General features: G+C 31.1%; 1 protein-coding gene across 1 annotated transcript; it reads right to left on the minus strand.

Annotated features, from left to right (window-relative positions):
- Positions 1–2,385: 2,385 nt before the first annotated feature.
- Positions 2,386–3,379, minus strand: LOC140452704 (uncharacterized). Its single transcript, XM_072547038.1, has 6 exons — positions 3,276–3,379; positions 3,045–3,211; positions 2,888–2,995; positions 2,765–2,836; positions 2,461–2,707; positions 2,386–2,392 (listed from the first exon to the last, which is right to left on the minus strand). The coding sequence occupies exons 1-6, from the start codon at positions 3,377–3,379 to the stop codon at positions 2,386–2,388; spliced, it is 705 nt and encodes a 234-aa protein (XP_072403139.1).
- Positions 3,380–17,098: the final 13,719 nt, after the last annotated feature.

Raw genomic sequence — 17,098 nt, forward strand, 5'->3', positions numbered from 1 at the left:
CAATTTCTTCTAAAATGTTGTCTGGTACCTCCGGATAAGCCAACCGCACTATACGAGCAACATCTGCTTCAAACTCTTGTAAATTTTCACTTGCTCGTTGAATTCTACTTCTTAGTTGCGCCTTGTAGACTTGTTGTAGATGGGCATCTCCGTAACGTTTGTCTAGTCGAGTGAACAAGGTCTGGTAACATTTTTCTTGACCCTTAGGAATCGATCTTAGGATATCTGCAGCATCACCTCGTAAAGCAGCAGTCAAGGAAACAGCTTTTTCTTGTTCTGTCCAATGATTGGCTGTCGCAATCGCTTCAAATTGTCTAAGGTATATGGACCAAGAAGACTTTCCATCAAATGGTGGCAATTTGAATCTCATATTATGTGTCGTTTCGTCTCTAGGTAATTCTTCTTTCACTACCGGATCTAAGGCTACTGCATTAACTGGTGGTAGCACTTTTGTATTGGTTATCATGCTCTCTAATTGTTTGATCTTCTCTTCTACTTTATCAAATGTTCTTGAGACTTCTTCAAATTTCTCATTGTTTTGATTACATACTTCTTTAATTATTTGAGAAGTCTCGTCGAATCTTCTAGCAACATTTTCGAATTTCTCTTCATTTTGTTTAGCTGCTTCTTTAATAATTTGAGACGTTTCATCGAATCTTTTGGAAACGTTCTCGAATTTATCATCATTTTTTTTAGAAGATTCTTCTATCATTTGAGACGTTTCATCGAATCTTTTGGAAACATTCTCGAATTTATCATCATTTTTTTTAGAAGATTCTTCTATCATTTGAGACGTTTCATTGAATCTTTCATCATTTTTTTTTAGAAGATTCTTCTATCATTTGCGACGTTTCATCGAATCTTTTGGAAACATTCTCGAATTTTCCATCAATTATTTTAGTTAAAACGGCTTCGTCTGCTGACTGGAACTGGAATGTCTCTGGGTCTTCTCCATTCTTGTTGAGAACAGTCTTTAGTCGTTCTTGGAGTGTCTTCTTGGACCCACTGCAGTCTTCATCGCGTTCTTCTAGTTGCTCACGCAACTGTTTTACTGAAAGTTCTACTAGCAGCATCTTTGGTCAGGCACACACGTACTTTTTAAATGTTCTTTTATATAAAGATCACTACGCGGATGTTCCCGACGAATAATACTTTTCAAAAGTTCAAAAGTCTTTTTCAAAAATCACTGCTGAATTTATTTGCAAATCTCACACCGGACACCAACTGTAACGAGATTAAATAAAACGAGCGGTTCGAATTTATATACATATATTTATTTATAAGTTTACAGTTCGGTACTCTCTTATCAACTAAACTCACTCCTAACAACGTTACATATATATAATAAAGTTACTTTTCGAGAACATTCTGGCGTTGTCCCACCTCTAATTGTCTCCCGTCCGAAAGACGGGCGCTATTGACAAGCCGATTCTTACGTTTTCTAGATTCGTCCTTCTAAGAATTATGACGTATCGGAGATGGGCTATTTCGTTACAATATATATATATATATATATATATATATATATATATATATATATATATATATATACATATGTATATATACATGTATATATTGCAGTGGCAGCAATTTACTAAAAATTATGCAAACTCAGTATTTTAATAATTTTCAGTAAACAACATAAAAATATGATCTATGTAGCAATCAATACTTAAAAAAACTGAAAGAGAAACATACATAATCTAAAAACAAAAGACTATACAACAAATAAAAAGGTAAAACCATATCTTACCAGCTGAAATTAAAATATTAAGAACCTTAAATCTACATTAAATACTATCTAGAAATAAAATAAACAGGAAGGAGAATAGAAAGAAAATAACCATGATTTTACAACACAAAGTATATTTTTTTTTTATTTTTTTTCGTCTTTATAGAGGGGGGGTCTGAAATCTTCAAGACATCTCAGTCCAGGACGCCGCCTGACTGACCTTAGTGCAGGATTCATTCTTCGTAGTCCCAGCGATAGTTCCCGAGGTACTTTAAAACGCCCTCTCGTCGCTGATTCTACGTCAAATGCCTACCTGCTAAAACAGACCCTCCTCTGACATTCAGTGCTCCGAAAGTGAAAAGGCCACTGTAAGACTGAGTTAACACTATCATCAGTTGGGAATAAGCCACAATGTTTATTTATATGTTATAGTTACTGATGTTTTGATGTCTATGACCAGATATTGTTACTAAAAATACAAAATTGTGATTTATTTTCTGAAAATAAATCACAATTTTGTATCTATGATAACAGCCCTCTGGTCATATAGATTGAAAAAAATCAGTAAATAAAATATGTAAATAAATATATTGTGGCTTATTCCTAACATTCTCTCTAAAAATGCAGAGTACCCAACAAAGGAAAAAGATCTTCTAGCGCCTGAAAATATACAATTAATTATAGCCAAATTCTAGTAACAAGTCAAACATGATAAAATCTATAATTACCCTATTTTATAGTCTATTAACTTCAATGAAGCTAATTCAGCTTCATCAGTAGCTCTCTGCCTCTCCTTCTCAGCTGCTTCTCTTAAGGCTTTTGCCCTCAGCATATCTTCTTCCAAAATCTTCATTTTCATCCTGTGAATCTCGTCTTGCTGTCTGATGGTATCCCTCATTTTCTTGGACCGTTGTTTATTTTCAGACAATATTTGTGGTATAGCACCCAGTGCCCTACTAGAAGTAGGAGTGTTTGCTAAAATTGATATTATTGTTAAGTACATATGGCTTTAACTACATTTAAAACACTTACCACTTTGAAGCACATCATCATCATCCTCTTCTGTATGAACAGCAGGTGTCACACTACAAGTATTACCTGAAACTATTATTAAGTGTACAGGAAGACTGCTCAAAATTATTACATCATACTTACATAACAAGTCCATTTCTTTGAACTCTGTAGTGGGAAAGAAGTGAGGGGGGTCAGAGGCTACTGATGGTCCTGCTATTGAGCTTCCTAGCTGGTTGAACTGTTTTTGGCCTACAATTATACTATGAGTAAAGCACAGTTACAAATTTAGTACATTTACCTTTTTCAAAGACTGCTGTGCTATCAAAAGAACAGTCGATGCTGACGTCTATATTGGGAACATCCTCTTCTATTAACTCCAGCACTGCATCACACTCTGGCTTTATCGGGGGACCACCACCTGTAGCTAACATGCTGTGACGCAGTGCTGTTGTTTCTTTGTGTTTCCTATGATAAAAAAAATTATTGGTCAATACTTAAGCATTTGCTTAAACTAATAAAAGTATTCTACCTTTGTTTTAGGTTGTTCCACAATTTTCTAAGCTGGTCGCTGGTCCTGATGTTGTTGACCTCAGGCTGGCAGTTATAATTTCTTGTTATTAACTCCCAAGCCATCTTTTCTCCATTGTCGAAGCACCGTCTGTCCTTTTATTCTCTACCACACCGTTTTCAGTTACCAGCTGGATTAGGAGAACTTTTTCCTTTGTTGAGTAAGGTGCATATTTCATGCCATTTCCACTCATCTAAAATTTAGATAACCAATTTATTTAGCGTACGGCTTATACAGACAATATAATTATAATGATTGTAACGCATTACACACATATAAATATATCCAAAAACAAATATACATGTAAGCATATATTGAACATCTAAAATTATGCCTCAGACACAGTAACAAAATGGAAATTAATTCTCTAGAATAAATATTTTTTATAATATATTACATACCTTAAAATAGTTAATCCAATATTAATTTCAAACGCAAAATATTAATACTAAACACAAAAATTCAGTAAATATACTATACTATAATCCAACTTTGCGCGGGCTAAAGCATAAACTAAATTTGGCGCTAAAAGTTTAGTCACAATTATGATAAAATTGACAGAATCTTCTTTTTATTCGATATTTATTCGAAACTTACTTTTACTGTACTAATTTTTCGTGCTTGAGATCAACCTTGTACGAGAATACCCGAAGTATCGTTTATAGAACACAACAAATACTTGAGCATGACTTTGACGTAAGTTCGACTTGGCGGAGCACATGCTCAAGCACGGGCTTGAGTACCGACTATAAATAAGGGGCTAAGTCGAGATACAAGTAAGTACTGGTAAGACACTACATAGTATCATGGACACTACGAGATGTAAGACACTTCGAGAGCTTGTAAACGTCTTCCACGGCGACCATTTTTCGACTGTTTTGATGTTGTGTTGTTAAGCGACTTGGAAAAAGAGAAAAGGTTACTGCCTGACGTCACCGAATATTCAACTATCGAATTATTTCCTTCTTTACAATTAGAAGGGTCGATGTACATTTCTGAAATTAGTGGTTTGGTATATCCCAGGTGAAAGTATTAGGATAAAAATAATCTTTTGAATAAATAAATATTTAATAACTAATTTTATGAGATTTTATAACAGATGTTATAGAAGTTTTACAAGGCATGAGATTAAATATTATAAAAAGTGGGAAAAAAAGCACAAGTAATAAACTAAAAGAATCTTTGAATACGGAGAATTAGGATAAATGCGAAGAGAACACTAACGAATAGAAATGTAAGGTAGAAGTAAAAGCAGGAATAGAACTGACACATAACTTAAACAAGACAAGATGGCCCCTTACATATTATGTTATCACAGATGTAGAAGGGACCGATAATTTTCATGTAAAAATAGAATTATCAAAGGTAAAGACAGACTCTTGAAAGAAATTCATACAGCAGTAACACAAAAAAATTAAAGGTAAATTCTGTAAAACCGGCTATTATCTATGGCGCTTGAGTTAAAAAGGAAAGAAGGACAACGTTGTGGAAGTAAGAATGCTTAAGTGTTAGGAAAAGTTTAGCTGTTGCCCCTATTAATGATAAAATGATACAGCATAAGTTAATATGGCTAAGGAACATTTAACGTCGAAAAAAGAATCACTAACTAAAAAGTGCTGAGTTCCTGGTAGTATCAGAGGTGTTGCAGTTTCGCAACTTCATGCAAATATTAACTAAATATTTAAAAATAAAAAATGAAACAGTAGGTGGTACTGTAGACTAGCAAGAAGCTTTATACTAGGTTTTCTGTATTTTTAAAATTTAAATAATATTTTTTAAATGGAATAGAGTAATTTTATTATTTATTTATTGTTCCTTTCTGACATACCTGTTAAATTCAGACCAAATATTAAATAAATTATAAAATATAAATAAATATCATAATTGAATGTGTAGATTCATTGCTTATGTTACCGTTCGATTGCATGTTGTGTGCCTATATTAACAAGGCTGATTCATTTTACAACTAATTCATTGTGTTTGATCATATACACTTATTATAAAAAATAAAATTAAATAGAATTAAATAAAGTTAAATAAAATTAAATAAAATTAAATAAAATTAAATAAAATTAAATAAAATTAAATAAAATTAAATAAAATTAAATAAAATTAAATAAAATTAAATAAAATTAAATAAAATTAAATAAAATTAAATAAATTAAATAAAATTAAATAAAATTAAATAAAATTAAATAAAATTAAATAAAATTAAATAAAATTAAATAAAATTAAATAAAATTAAATAAAATTAAATAAAATTAAATAAAATTAAATAAAATTAAATAAAATTAAATAAAATTAAACAAATTAAATAAAACTAAATAAAATTAAATAGAATTAAATAAAATTAAAAAATAAATAAATAAAATTAAATGTAATAGTAATCGAAATAAAGATATTAAACATAAATACAAGATAATACTGAAAATGTAAGTGAAGAATACATTCTACATACTATTTAACAAATTTCAAAAATTACTAAAACTATTAAACAAAATTTTGAAAGAAAAAAATTAAGATTTTTTAAATTTTAAAGAACTTAAATGTGTGGCGTTATTATAAAAAAAATATTAGCAATATATCTATATAAAAGGCTAGGACGACAACTCACACTGTTTGTTCGGTACGATAACTCCTGGCGCCATCTAAGAAAGAAATATGAACTACCAACTGATATTTCAATCAGATTTTGTTCTTGAAACGATATGGTTGATTTATTGCTAATTCATTTTACAAATTAATAATTTAAAGATCCTCACTCGAAAATTTTACTACTTTATCAGTAATTAGTTTTTTCGAAAAATTGTTAAAAATATAGGTTACTGTAAATTTTTATTAAGCAAAATATCTTTTGAGTGTTTTGTAGCGGAGGTAGAATAGTTAGTCGTATCGTGACGTATGATACACCATTGGAATGGAGAGGAGTAGCGAATATGTTAAGACAGAAAAAACACATGGCGGCATTACCAAAAGGGCATTAATTAACGTGTGATGCGTTAAATGAAAGGGAAGGATACAATAAATATCTTAAGATAGAAAAAACAAACAAAGAGACTACCAAAAGGACACTACACAGTATCTTTATTATTAATGAACGTATAGTCAAATAGGAGATATTATAGAACACTCATTATGGATAAAAATAGAATAACTAAAAGACAAATTTTGATTTATTGACTTAAAAAAGGCCTCTGGCGGAGCACAAAATAAAAACTGATCGAATCCCAACATGCCACATAGTAAATGAAAGCGGAGGATGCAACGAATATATTAGGATATAAAAAACAAACAAAACGACTACTAAAAGTGCACTACACAGCATCTTCATCTGTGATAGGATCTTCATCTGTGATCACATGACACTATGGATAATAATAGACACGAAGGCCTCTTACTGAGTACAAAATAAACAACTAGCCGAATTCTAGCATATGGGACATCAAATCAAACGACGTGAGACGTAGTAAATATAATTTATTTCATTTCATCAATATATATATATATATATATATATATATATATATATGTATATATATATATATATATATGTATATATATATATATATATATATATATATATATATATGGGGTATGGTGAAAAAACATGACATCGGGTCAAAAGTGCACCAGATCATCCTTTATATTTCCTTGGTTTACATGCAAGGAGTTTATTATTTTAAAAATTTATTGAGTAACTGTATATGACAATTGATTGGATCCCCCTTCAAAATCACCAGTAGGTATATAAGTCGGCATATCGGTAATATATGCATATATAATCGCTTGGCAATCTATTGTATCGTTAGTCGCATCATACTTAATCTTAAGTATTATTGTCACTTGTACAATAATCTTATAAATGTATAAAATGTACACAATGTATAAAATTATTCTTAACTATAAATAAATATTCGTTATGTTTGTCATATTAAAATATTAAAATATGTATTTATTTAAGTTTTATTAGAATTAAACATTTGTATGTTATCTCTTTGATTTTGCTTGTTTAAATAGAGTTTTGTATAGTCTTCTTACTTATTATTTGTCTATCGTAAGATATATACCCAAGGCGAAAGGGAGAAAGCAGCGTGTTTTAGATTGAACGTATATATTCATACCAACTTTCTGGTGGCCTCATATATAATACACACTATATGCAGGTCATCGTATGTGCAGAAAACAACAAGCGTAACGCCCAAAAACTTTCTGGAGGATACCCCAGACATAACTGTGAAAGTAATAAACATTGGTTTATCCATGATAGAAGCAATGTAAAAATGGAATAATATGTAAATGGTGGGATTTTTTTTGTGGCATAGACTTTCGCCATTCAGCCAGTCTCGAAAGGTTATAATATATTCCTTAAGAAAGTATATGCACAGAAGTACAGATTATTTCTCTCAGACAAATGCACAGCGATATCCCTGAAACAAAATAGACGAATAATTAATAGAAGAACACGTCGAAGGAAAATACAAGGACACTCGCTTCTCGTCTAGTGGTCCGTCAAGACATTTATTTTAACAGACAAACAATGGTAGGATATAGATAAGGTAAAATAATGGTAATGTTGAAGAAACCAAGTAAACACTAGCATTAATAATTTGCAATAGAAGAAAGTAGTCGAACAGAGAAGGTTAAAAATAAAATGTTAACCGGAAGTAAGACAAAGAACCGACATAAATTAATTGTTAGGTATACGAAAAGACCTTACGTTCCGGACTGAATAACTTCTTTAAGCGTGTAAACATAGTAAATAAATATTCTTATCTAATTTCGCACGGAATAAAAACCACTTATGGTAATCACAAGGCAAAGCGAGTTAAATAATAAGCGGAGAAATTGGAAAAGGAAAAAATAAACAGCGAAATCCTGCAAGCAACACTTCGAACCGCTGATTATATACAAGAAAATGTAATTCTTACGGTTAGTATTCGAGTCTTTAATGATATGTTATTTCTGCGTCATGTCGGCGTAATAGAAATGCAAAAACTGCGAAGCCGACAATTAACCATTCACGTACAGAATTGCATGGGGAACTTTGCGATGCTCGGAAAATGCAAAATAAAGTGGAATGGGATAATAGTCGGGCGTGTGAGGTGCCAGCGCAAATTGGTTTTATTTTTCAATTAGACAAACGGACCTTTGTTAAACGTTTTTTACGGTAGGTACAGCCTCTAACTTATTTGAACAAAATTTTACTGATAATTGTATAATTTTCTTTGTTCGATCTTGGCGTTAAAAAATTGCTTATTTGTATGATGAATAGCCATATTTTCCATACTTTTATGGCGACCTATTATTACCTATCTTCTATTATTGTGCCGGTTCCATTATAATTTCGCTTAATACTTTGTAATTTATTTCTTGGCTTTGCAATTCCATGGTTATATCTCATAACGCTTTTCCAGGTATAGTGTAGTATTTGCTGTTCCATTGCTCCTACTATATGTTTATTTTTTATGTTTTTTTTTCTGTATGTTTTGGCTGTATGTTATTATTTATCAACTTTCTAAAACTATCTGAAACCAATTTTTTAGTCACTTACATGCTGATGCGTACAAAATCGAGGTTAACTTTGTCAATTTTGAAATTGCATAACCTAATAACAAATAACTTTGGTTATACATTTTGCCAGAACTTTTTATAATCTTTTTTTAAAACGATTTCCGGAGTGAAAGTCGAAACGTCAAGTCGGTTCAAGTCAAGTCAAGTCGTCGTTTTAGTTAAAAATGTGATTTTCGTTACAACCAATAATTGTGTTAGCTGTGTTAAAAGTTATTATTTATATTAAATACTGAAAAACAATTTAAGAATATGAGACTTAGTCTGAGAGAGACACCCAACATGTGGCGCTCCATAGCCCTCTGAGTCACGCAAATCTTATTCACCACCTTTTTTGTAAGTGTTAATGTTTCAGCTCCATAAGTGAGTACAGGCAACACACATTGATCAAAGATTTTCCTTTTGAATCATATGGGTAGGTCCGATTTAAATACATTGAGCTCGCATGTCTGGTTATCTCTGTCCAACCGAATTTCATGTCCTAAATACTTATATGATGCAGTCTGTACAACTTTCATTAACAGCAATATTTCGATTTAGTGTTCATATTGTTCATACTAGTCTTTAGTCCGATCTCCAAGGAAGCGTGATATAATTTTTTAAACATTATTATTGCATTATCCATACGATACATTTATGTTGATGCCATGCTCGTTTAGATCTGCCTTCTTACAAGTATATACTAAATGAGTTGTGAATAACTTTGGAGAGACGGTATCTCCTTGCCGTACTCCTCGCTGTATACAGAAATTATTTGTTTCTTGTTCAGATAGTCTTACGCTAGCTGTGGAATTTTTGTAGATATATTTAATTATGTAAGTGTGGCGATGGTCTATTCGGCATTCTGTTTTAACATTTTCTGATGGCTTATCGTATCGCATGCTTTCTCGTGTGTATCTCACTGTATCACGAATATCAGTGCCAATGGTTTGTTGTATTCTGCAGACTTCTCTATCAGGTTCTTTATCACTAGTAAGTGGTCGTTAGTGCTGTATCCCGATCTAAATCTAGCTTGTTCGCTAGGCTTTTTGTGAAAAGTTTATATACAGATTGAACGAATTTAAAACGGAACATACGAAATCAATGTATTTCGGCTCAACTCCACTCTAGGTGGTTGGCCAACAAAAGGTTGTCAAATAATTATATTATAAAAATCCAATATTTCAGCGTGCTGCTGGATTCTGAATTCATTCAAGAACAAGTCAAAACTCCACCCAAATAGGTTGCCTAGAATCACTGTGAAAACTAGACTACACAAGCAGTTATTATGCTGTCAAACCACTTATCGCTTCCTTATAGTCCAAGAGATAGAACCGAAATTTTGAACTGATCAGTAATATGACATTTCTCTATTGGAATATATTCATTGTAACTGGGTTAAGACTTTGCCTTACAGGCGGACGCCCCTCGTGGTACAGGGGGTGGCTATACAGGGATGAAGTTGTAATTTTTTTCAGAAAAATTAACGATCGATAATATGGCTGAAAATTTGCCCAGAGTAAGATCTTGGTATAACCAGACGAAATCCCAAAGGGAGGACGCGAGAGTGGATACATAAGGGGTGGCGGACAGGGGTAAAATTGCAATTTTTTCTGGAAAAATTAACGATAAGTAATATCTCCGCCATTTTCATGGCTCATTATTTAGCCCCTAAAAACTCTAAATCCAAAAGGGCGGACAGCTGGGCTGGTACAGAGAGCCATAAAACGGGGTCAAATGTACCACTTGCCTGCGCATTTTAGGTCTCGGTAACAATTTTCAAACTGATTTTATTATGATATTTTTATACCGATTGATTTGAAAATTTGTATGCTCACTTCTGTTACTATTCTGAGAAGCGTCAAGAAGAGTTTTCCTCAAAATTTTCCAAAAAAATTTCCGTAATTTTTTGAGGTAAAATCTAATTTATAGAATCCTTTCGATTTTCTGTAAGTTATACCATGATTTTTTTCCAAAAATTTTCAAACGATTTTTACGATAAGAAAAAAAAATTAGAAAAACTTTTCTAAAACATTTGATAAAACTCTACGTCATCGTCTGAATCTTTTATAGAATATTTTGTAGTTTTAAAATGATATTATGATAATGTTTTTTTTTCAAACTAAAGTCATATTTACTTTACAAATCACATTTTTTTCTTAAATATAAATATTTTACGAATTAATTTTTAATTGAATAAATGTTTGATATTTGATATTTTTTTAAATTAAAGTAATTTTATAATGTTAACTATTAAATATTTTTGGTATAACAAATAGTAATTTTACTTATTTTTTATTACAATAAAAAGGTTTTTAAATTTATATTGCATAAATAATGGTTGTTCAGATATAAGAAAAATTTGATTTATTATTACATTAATAATCAAATACAAAATATATTATTTCTATTTATCAATAGGTAAAATTCAATTTGTAGAATTCCTTTAACATTTTACAAATAATTATTAATAAAAATCAATTTAATAGTGGAATTATCAATTTTTTAAGTTTTGAAATTTACTTCGTACTTAGATATTTTCAATATTTTTTTTTAACTTTCAAATTGATTGAATTTTTTTTTCATTAGTTAATTATAATTTTACAAATTCTGTTTGGACATTAATTTTGCATCATTATTATTTTAAAATATTAAAATAATAATGATGCGCGTTCCATTTAGATCAGTAATTCTAGACGCATGCGCTAAATGTAATAAGTATCAAGATGCTTTTATCCAACTTGGTGAAACTGATTCGATTGTAATGAAGTTTTTGAAACCTTAGAAACTTTCATATGTCACTTATATGGAACAGGACTGACGAGAACAATTCCAAAAAGAAAAGTAAACGATGTCAGATTTTCACTATTTAACCGGCAGTATAAGTTGCATGATATGAACGAGAAAAAAAACTAAAAAATTTCGATGCTTCAAGCTTACCACCATGTCAAGATGAATTACACCAACATCTACTGCAAGCCCATTATATTTCAAATATTTGGACAAATGCTCATAAAAAAGTACCAACAGAATTGATTGTTGAAGAACATGGTTGGGAGTTTGAAGATGAAACATATAAATTCAAATGGTTTAGTGGACCTCAGATGCCAGAATCAATTCGAGAAGTAGTGATTGAAAATGAAGCAGATAATGAATGTGATATTATTGAAAGTGAAAGTGACGAAGATGATGAATGTGATGACATCAGTGATGACATCTTTAAAGTTTTTCTAAATTTTTTTTTCTTATCGGAAAAATCGTTTGAAAATTTTTGGAAAAATTCATGGTATAACTGACAGAAAATCGAAAGGATTCTACAAATTACGAAAATTTTCATTTACGGAAATTTTTTTCGAAAATTTTGAGGAAAACTCTACTTGACGCTTTTCAGAATAGTAACAGAAGTGAGCATACAAATTTTCAAATCAATCGGTATAAAAATATCATAATAAAATCAGTTTGAAAATTGTTACCGAGACCTAAAATGCGCAGGCAAGTGGTACATTTGACCCCGTTTTATGGCTCTCTGTACCAACCCAGCTGTCCGCTCTTTTGGATTTAGAGTTTTTAGGGGCTAAATAATGAGCCATGAAAATGGCGGACATATTATTTATCGTTAATTTTTCCCCAAAAAATTGCAATTTCATCCCTGTCCGCCACCCCTTATGTATCCACTCTCGCGTCCGCCCTTTGGGATTTCTTCTAGTTATACCAAGATCTTACTCTGGGCAAATTTTCAGCCATATTATCGATCGTTAATTTTTCCGAAAAAAATTACAACTTCATCCCTGTATAGCCACCCCCTGTACCACGAGGGGCGTCCGCCTGTAAGACATAGTCTTAACCCAGTTACAATGAATATATTCCAATAGAGAAATGTCATATTACTGATCAGTTCAAAATTTCGGCTCTATCTCTCCGACTATTAGGCAAGCTCCTCTTTCCTTTAAAGGAGACAGATAGTTGAACGATATTTTATACAATGTCTATCACCGGGTATGGATTTATTTTTGTCCAAGTTTTATATTGGTCCACTATTTCAAATGCAGTTCAAACAGACATATATTAAATTGTATGTTCCGTTTTAAATTCGTTCAATCTGTATGTGTGAAAGGAAACGGATAGGACGGTAGTTTTTTAGATCTGTTATGTCTCCTTGCTTGTTTAATTAAACAATGACTGCCTTGTTCCATTGAGAAGGAGTTTTTCCTTGGTAGATGCATTCGGTGAAAAGCTTGGCCAAAGTCTGAATAATGTTATTTCCACCTAGTTTGATCACCTCGATTACTACACCGTCATCGCCAGGGGATTTATTATTTTTCATTTCTAAAAGTGCCGTTTTGATTTCATATGGAATTAAAATTTGGTTTTCTTGAATTATTTTAGTTATTTCTCTTGTATTGTTTTCTCTTACGTCTTTTCGGTTTCATTTTTGTGTAGTTGGAGCCGTATTTTTCCATCAGCTGTCTTTTTTTACGTATTAGTTCTTTGATATTTTGGCTTAGTTTTTCTTTATGACTCAGAACAGTCGGGCAGCACTTCCTTTCTATTTCTTTAAGTGCTTTCGTTATGCCATCATTTACTTGATCTACATCTTCTATTTCATCTTGCAAGTCTTGATTATCTTTATTCTTTCCAATTTGACATTTAATAGCATCTTATCTCGGACGAATCTGTGGTCGCTTCCTACTGAAAATTTTTTGAGTACTTCGATGTCTTTGATTATTTCTTTTCTGTTTGAATTTTTGAAACTGCCATCTGTGCTGATCCATGTCCATTTACGCTGAGGCTTTTATCGAAAAAAAGTTCATCATGGATAAATTTTCCTGGTGCAGGAAGTTCAGCAATATTTGCCTTCGTTCATTTCTTCCACCATATCCATACTTACCTATTGCTACTTCTGCGTCATGCGTTATTTAAACACAATTTTCGCCTTAAAGTCGCCCATAATTATTGTGTGATATAATGGTGTGGTATGTAACGCTATTTCTAAGTCTTCATAAAATTCTTCAAGTTTCTCATCCGAGTGGGTAGTCGTTGACGCATATGTCTGGATTACCTTAAGGTTATATCTTGCATTTAGTTTGAAGATGAGATATACAATCCTCGGGCTTATGCTGATAATTTCAACTAAAGCACTTGTCTGTGCTTTCTGTGTATAATGAATCTTACTCTACCATTTGAAGTGTCTTCTTCTCCTCTAAAATAAAATACGTGTCCTGATTTAAGAGTAATTTGGGATTCTGCTCTTCGTCTTATTTCGCTGAGGCCGATAGTCTTAAATTAAAAGACTACAAATATGCTCTGAAACACTGTTTCAAATGAAAAAAATTGTGCGGTGTATAAAGATTAACAGCTTATTGTTAACAGATATAGACGAAGTAGTACAGTAGATCGTACATAGTAAACGCTTTTACTAAGAAGTAAACTTAAAACACTGATACAGTATTATGCTCGAATGCACCGCTGCTCACTACTGGTAGATTATGGGCGAGACCGTTCATAGACGTGAGAAACACAAGAAATATTGACAAAAAACAACAAAAAACGCCAAGTTTTAAATATTTAAATTCTAAAAAACAGAAAAGGAATGTTACAAGGAAGGAAAGATAAAAGTGCAAATATTATAATAAAAAATAAAAAATGGTAAAATTCAGTACCTATATCAAAACAGATTTAAAATATCAAATATCAAAAAGACGTTAAATAAAGTTATAAATATCATAAAACACATAAAAACGGTCTTAATTAACCCAAGTCCTCTTTGCAATGGATTAACTGTATGTTTATACTAAAAAACATGCAGTTAAATGAGAAAATTTAGTTAAATGTGCAAAAAAATCAAAAAATGTTACTGTTTAGTTGATAAATTACGATTTAACCATGTTTAAAATAGAGACGGCTCAAAAATATTAAATACCATTCGAGATATGAATAATAAAATGTGCACTGTTTATAAAAAAAGATTTTAAATATTAAATTCTATCACATAGCAAAATTCCATATCTTGTATTGTTAAATAAACTTTCATCGCTTCACTTGGCTTGGAATAGAAGAAAAAGTATTTACAATAAATTAGATAAACCTGTTAATAGGATTAAAGCTGGAGGGTGGGCTTTAGCATAGTAAAATTCTCCATGATGATGGGCAGAAGTTAAATGAATTTGCTAAGGTAGTGAGGAGTACGGGTCTTAATTATTAAGCAGAAATGTTATCGTTACTCCAGTCAAATCTTGAACCCTATAATACAGTGACAATAAGATTCGGTTCGACGAAGAGACGCAAAATAAGGTAAAAATGTAAAAAATCAAGAGGACATATTAAAAAATGAATGCAATTTTCTTACCAAATTAAGATTGGGTAATTTAATTAACAGTGATGGTAAAACAAAGGTTATTTCTTCTTCAACAGCGGACGAATATGGGTTGCCACACCTTAATTTCAAACTGGAAAATTATTAGAACAAAGAATTTAAATCTTTTTAACGTTACAAACCTCACATGTTTGTTATTTTTCTTTAATTAATTATTTTGTTTAAATTTCTTTCAGCATTTTATTTATTTATTAACTTGTCTCTTTTATTTTACTATTTTTATTTTAAAAATAGTTGGCGCTCAACTCTTCGTTCAACTTTCTATTTATTAGTCACACACAGTCATACACTATCATAATCTAAATTCCAATTTTAATTTTCACCGAATATTCTAATTCATTAATATTCTAATTCAATAATATTCATTGGCGCCCAACGTGAGACACGAAAATGGGTAACCTTCGAACCAGAAATGGTTATCAAAAAAGACATAAGTTTAACGCTAGTCATGCAAAAATATCGTGGACACTTTATAGGCTATTTATTGTACTTTAGAAAGGAACTACAACGTTAAAGGGATTTTATTATTTTATATGGTCACTAGATTTCCAAAAATGAATAAAACCGCAACGTGCATTTAAAGGGGTGCGTCTTTGAGAAAGGGGTAGATTAGTCCCTATGCACTAGGGTGCCTTTGAATTCTACAAACATATACATATACATTCTACAAACAGTACATATACATCTACAGAAAAGTTAGTCAAAATTAAATATCCTATCGAAATGTCCTTTAAAGTCAAAAATAATTTTTTTGACAAAAAAATATTCAAAAAACAAAGCAAAAAACACGAAAAAACGCGATTTTCCTTTTTTGTCCCATAACTTTTTTCCACGGGAGTATAGATATTATTTATATATATATATATATATATATATATATATATATATATATATATATATATATATACATATATATATATATATACATATATATATATATATATATATATATATATATATATATATATATATATATATATATATATATATATATATATATATATATATGCCGGTATATTAGGCGCCTCGCCCTTCCGGTAGGGATCTATGGAGGAGTATCACCGAGTCGCAAGCCCTTTTCTCTTGCAACCATAGGCCGATCAGACACCAGCATATTCAGGTCTAAGCCACAGATTCGTTTTAGAATTTTAAAATGCTTTGTTAACTTTTTTTATTTTTCTGTACACCAAGCCAGGGCTTGAACCCATACTACTTAACCATTCGACAGTGAAACGAATGAGAGTCAGCCGCTTGACCCGCTTGACTATCTGACCGATTAGTATAGATATTGCTTCACTTAAAAAAACTTTGTATCTTTCCTCTTTAAAATGACGTTCGGTACAAGTACATTCAGAGTATTCAAGATACAATTTTTTAATGTTCGCAACTCACGATTTTTTCCATTTTCTCTATTTGTTCGCAAACATTGTTCTATAACTTGTTTCTTCGCATATTTCGGTATTTACAATGTTGCATTTCATAGAAAAAAACAATTAGTTTTAAAACAGTATTTTGTATACGGTTCTAGGAATAATTTGAGGCCAGATGTTCTTTAAAGTTTTCAAACGATTTAACGATTTTTGCGGTTATTTTTTAAATTGCTCATTATTTTTTCTTGTACGTTAGCTACTAACTATGATTTGTTATCTTTTATCTTTTGTAGATTTATGCATTATTTTGTACTCTGGTGTAGATCCCTGGTTTACATTTGGTAAAAATAGCATTTGTTTTGCGTATCATCATCTATCTATAATCTGACTTTTTATATTTACCTCATTTTGGTTATTTTCCCTATATATTATATACTCATTTTCCCTGTATATTATATACTCATATTTGGGGGTCTATTGACCTTTCCACGTTG

The sequence above is a fragment of the Diabrotica undecimpunctata genome, chromosome 1 (assembly GCF_040954645.1).
Source record: "Diabrotica undecimpunctata isolate CICGRU chromosome 1, icDiaUnde3, whole genome shotgun sequence".
In the NCBI taxonomy this organism is placed as follows: domain Eukaryota; kingdom Metazoa; phylum Arthropoda; class Insecta; order Coleoptera; family Chrysomelidae; genus Diabrotica; species Diabrotica undecimpunctata.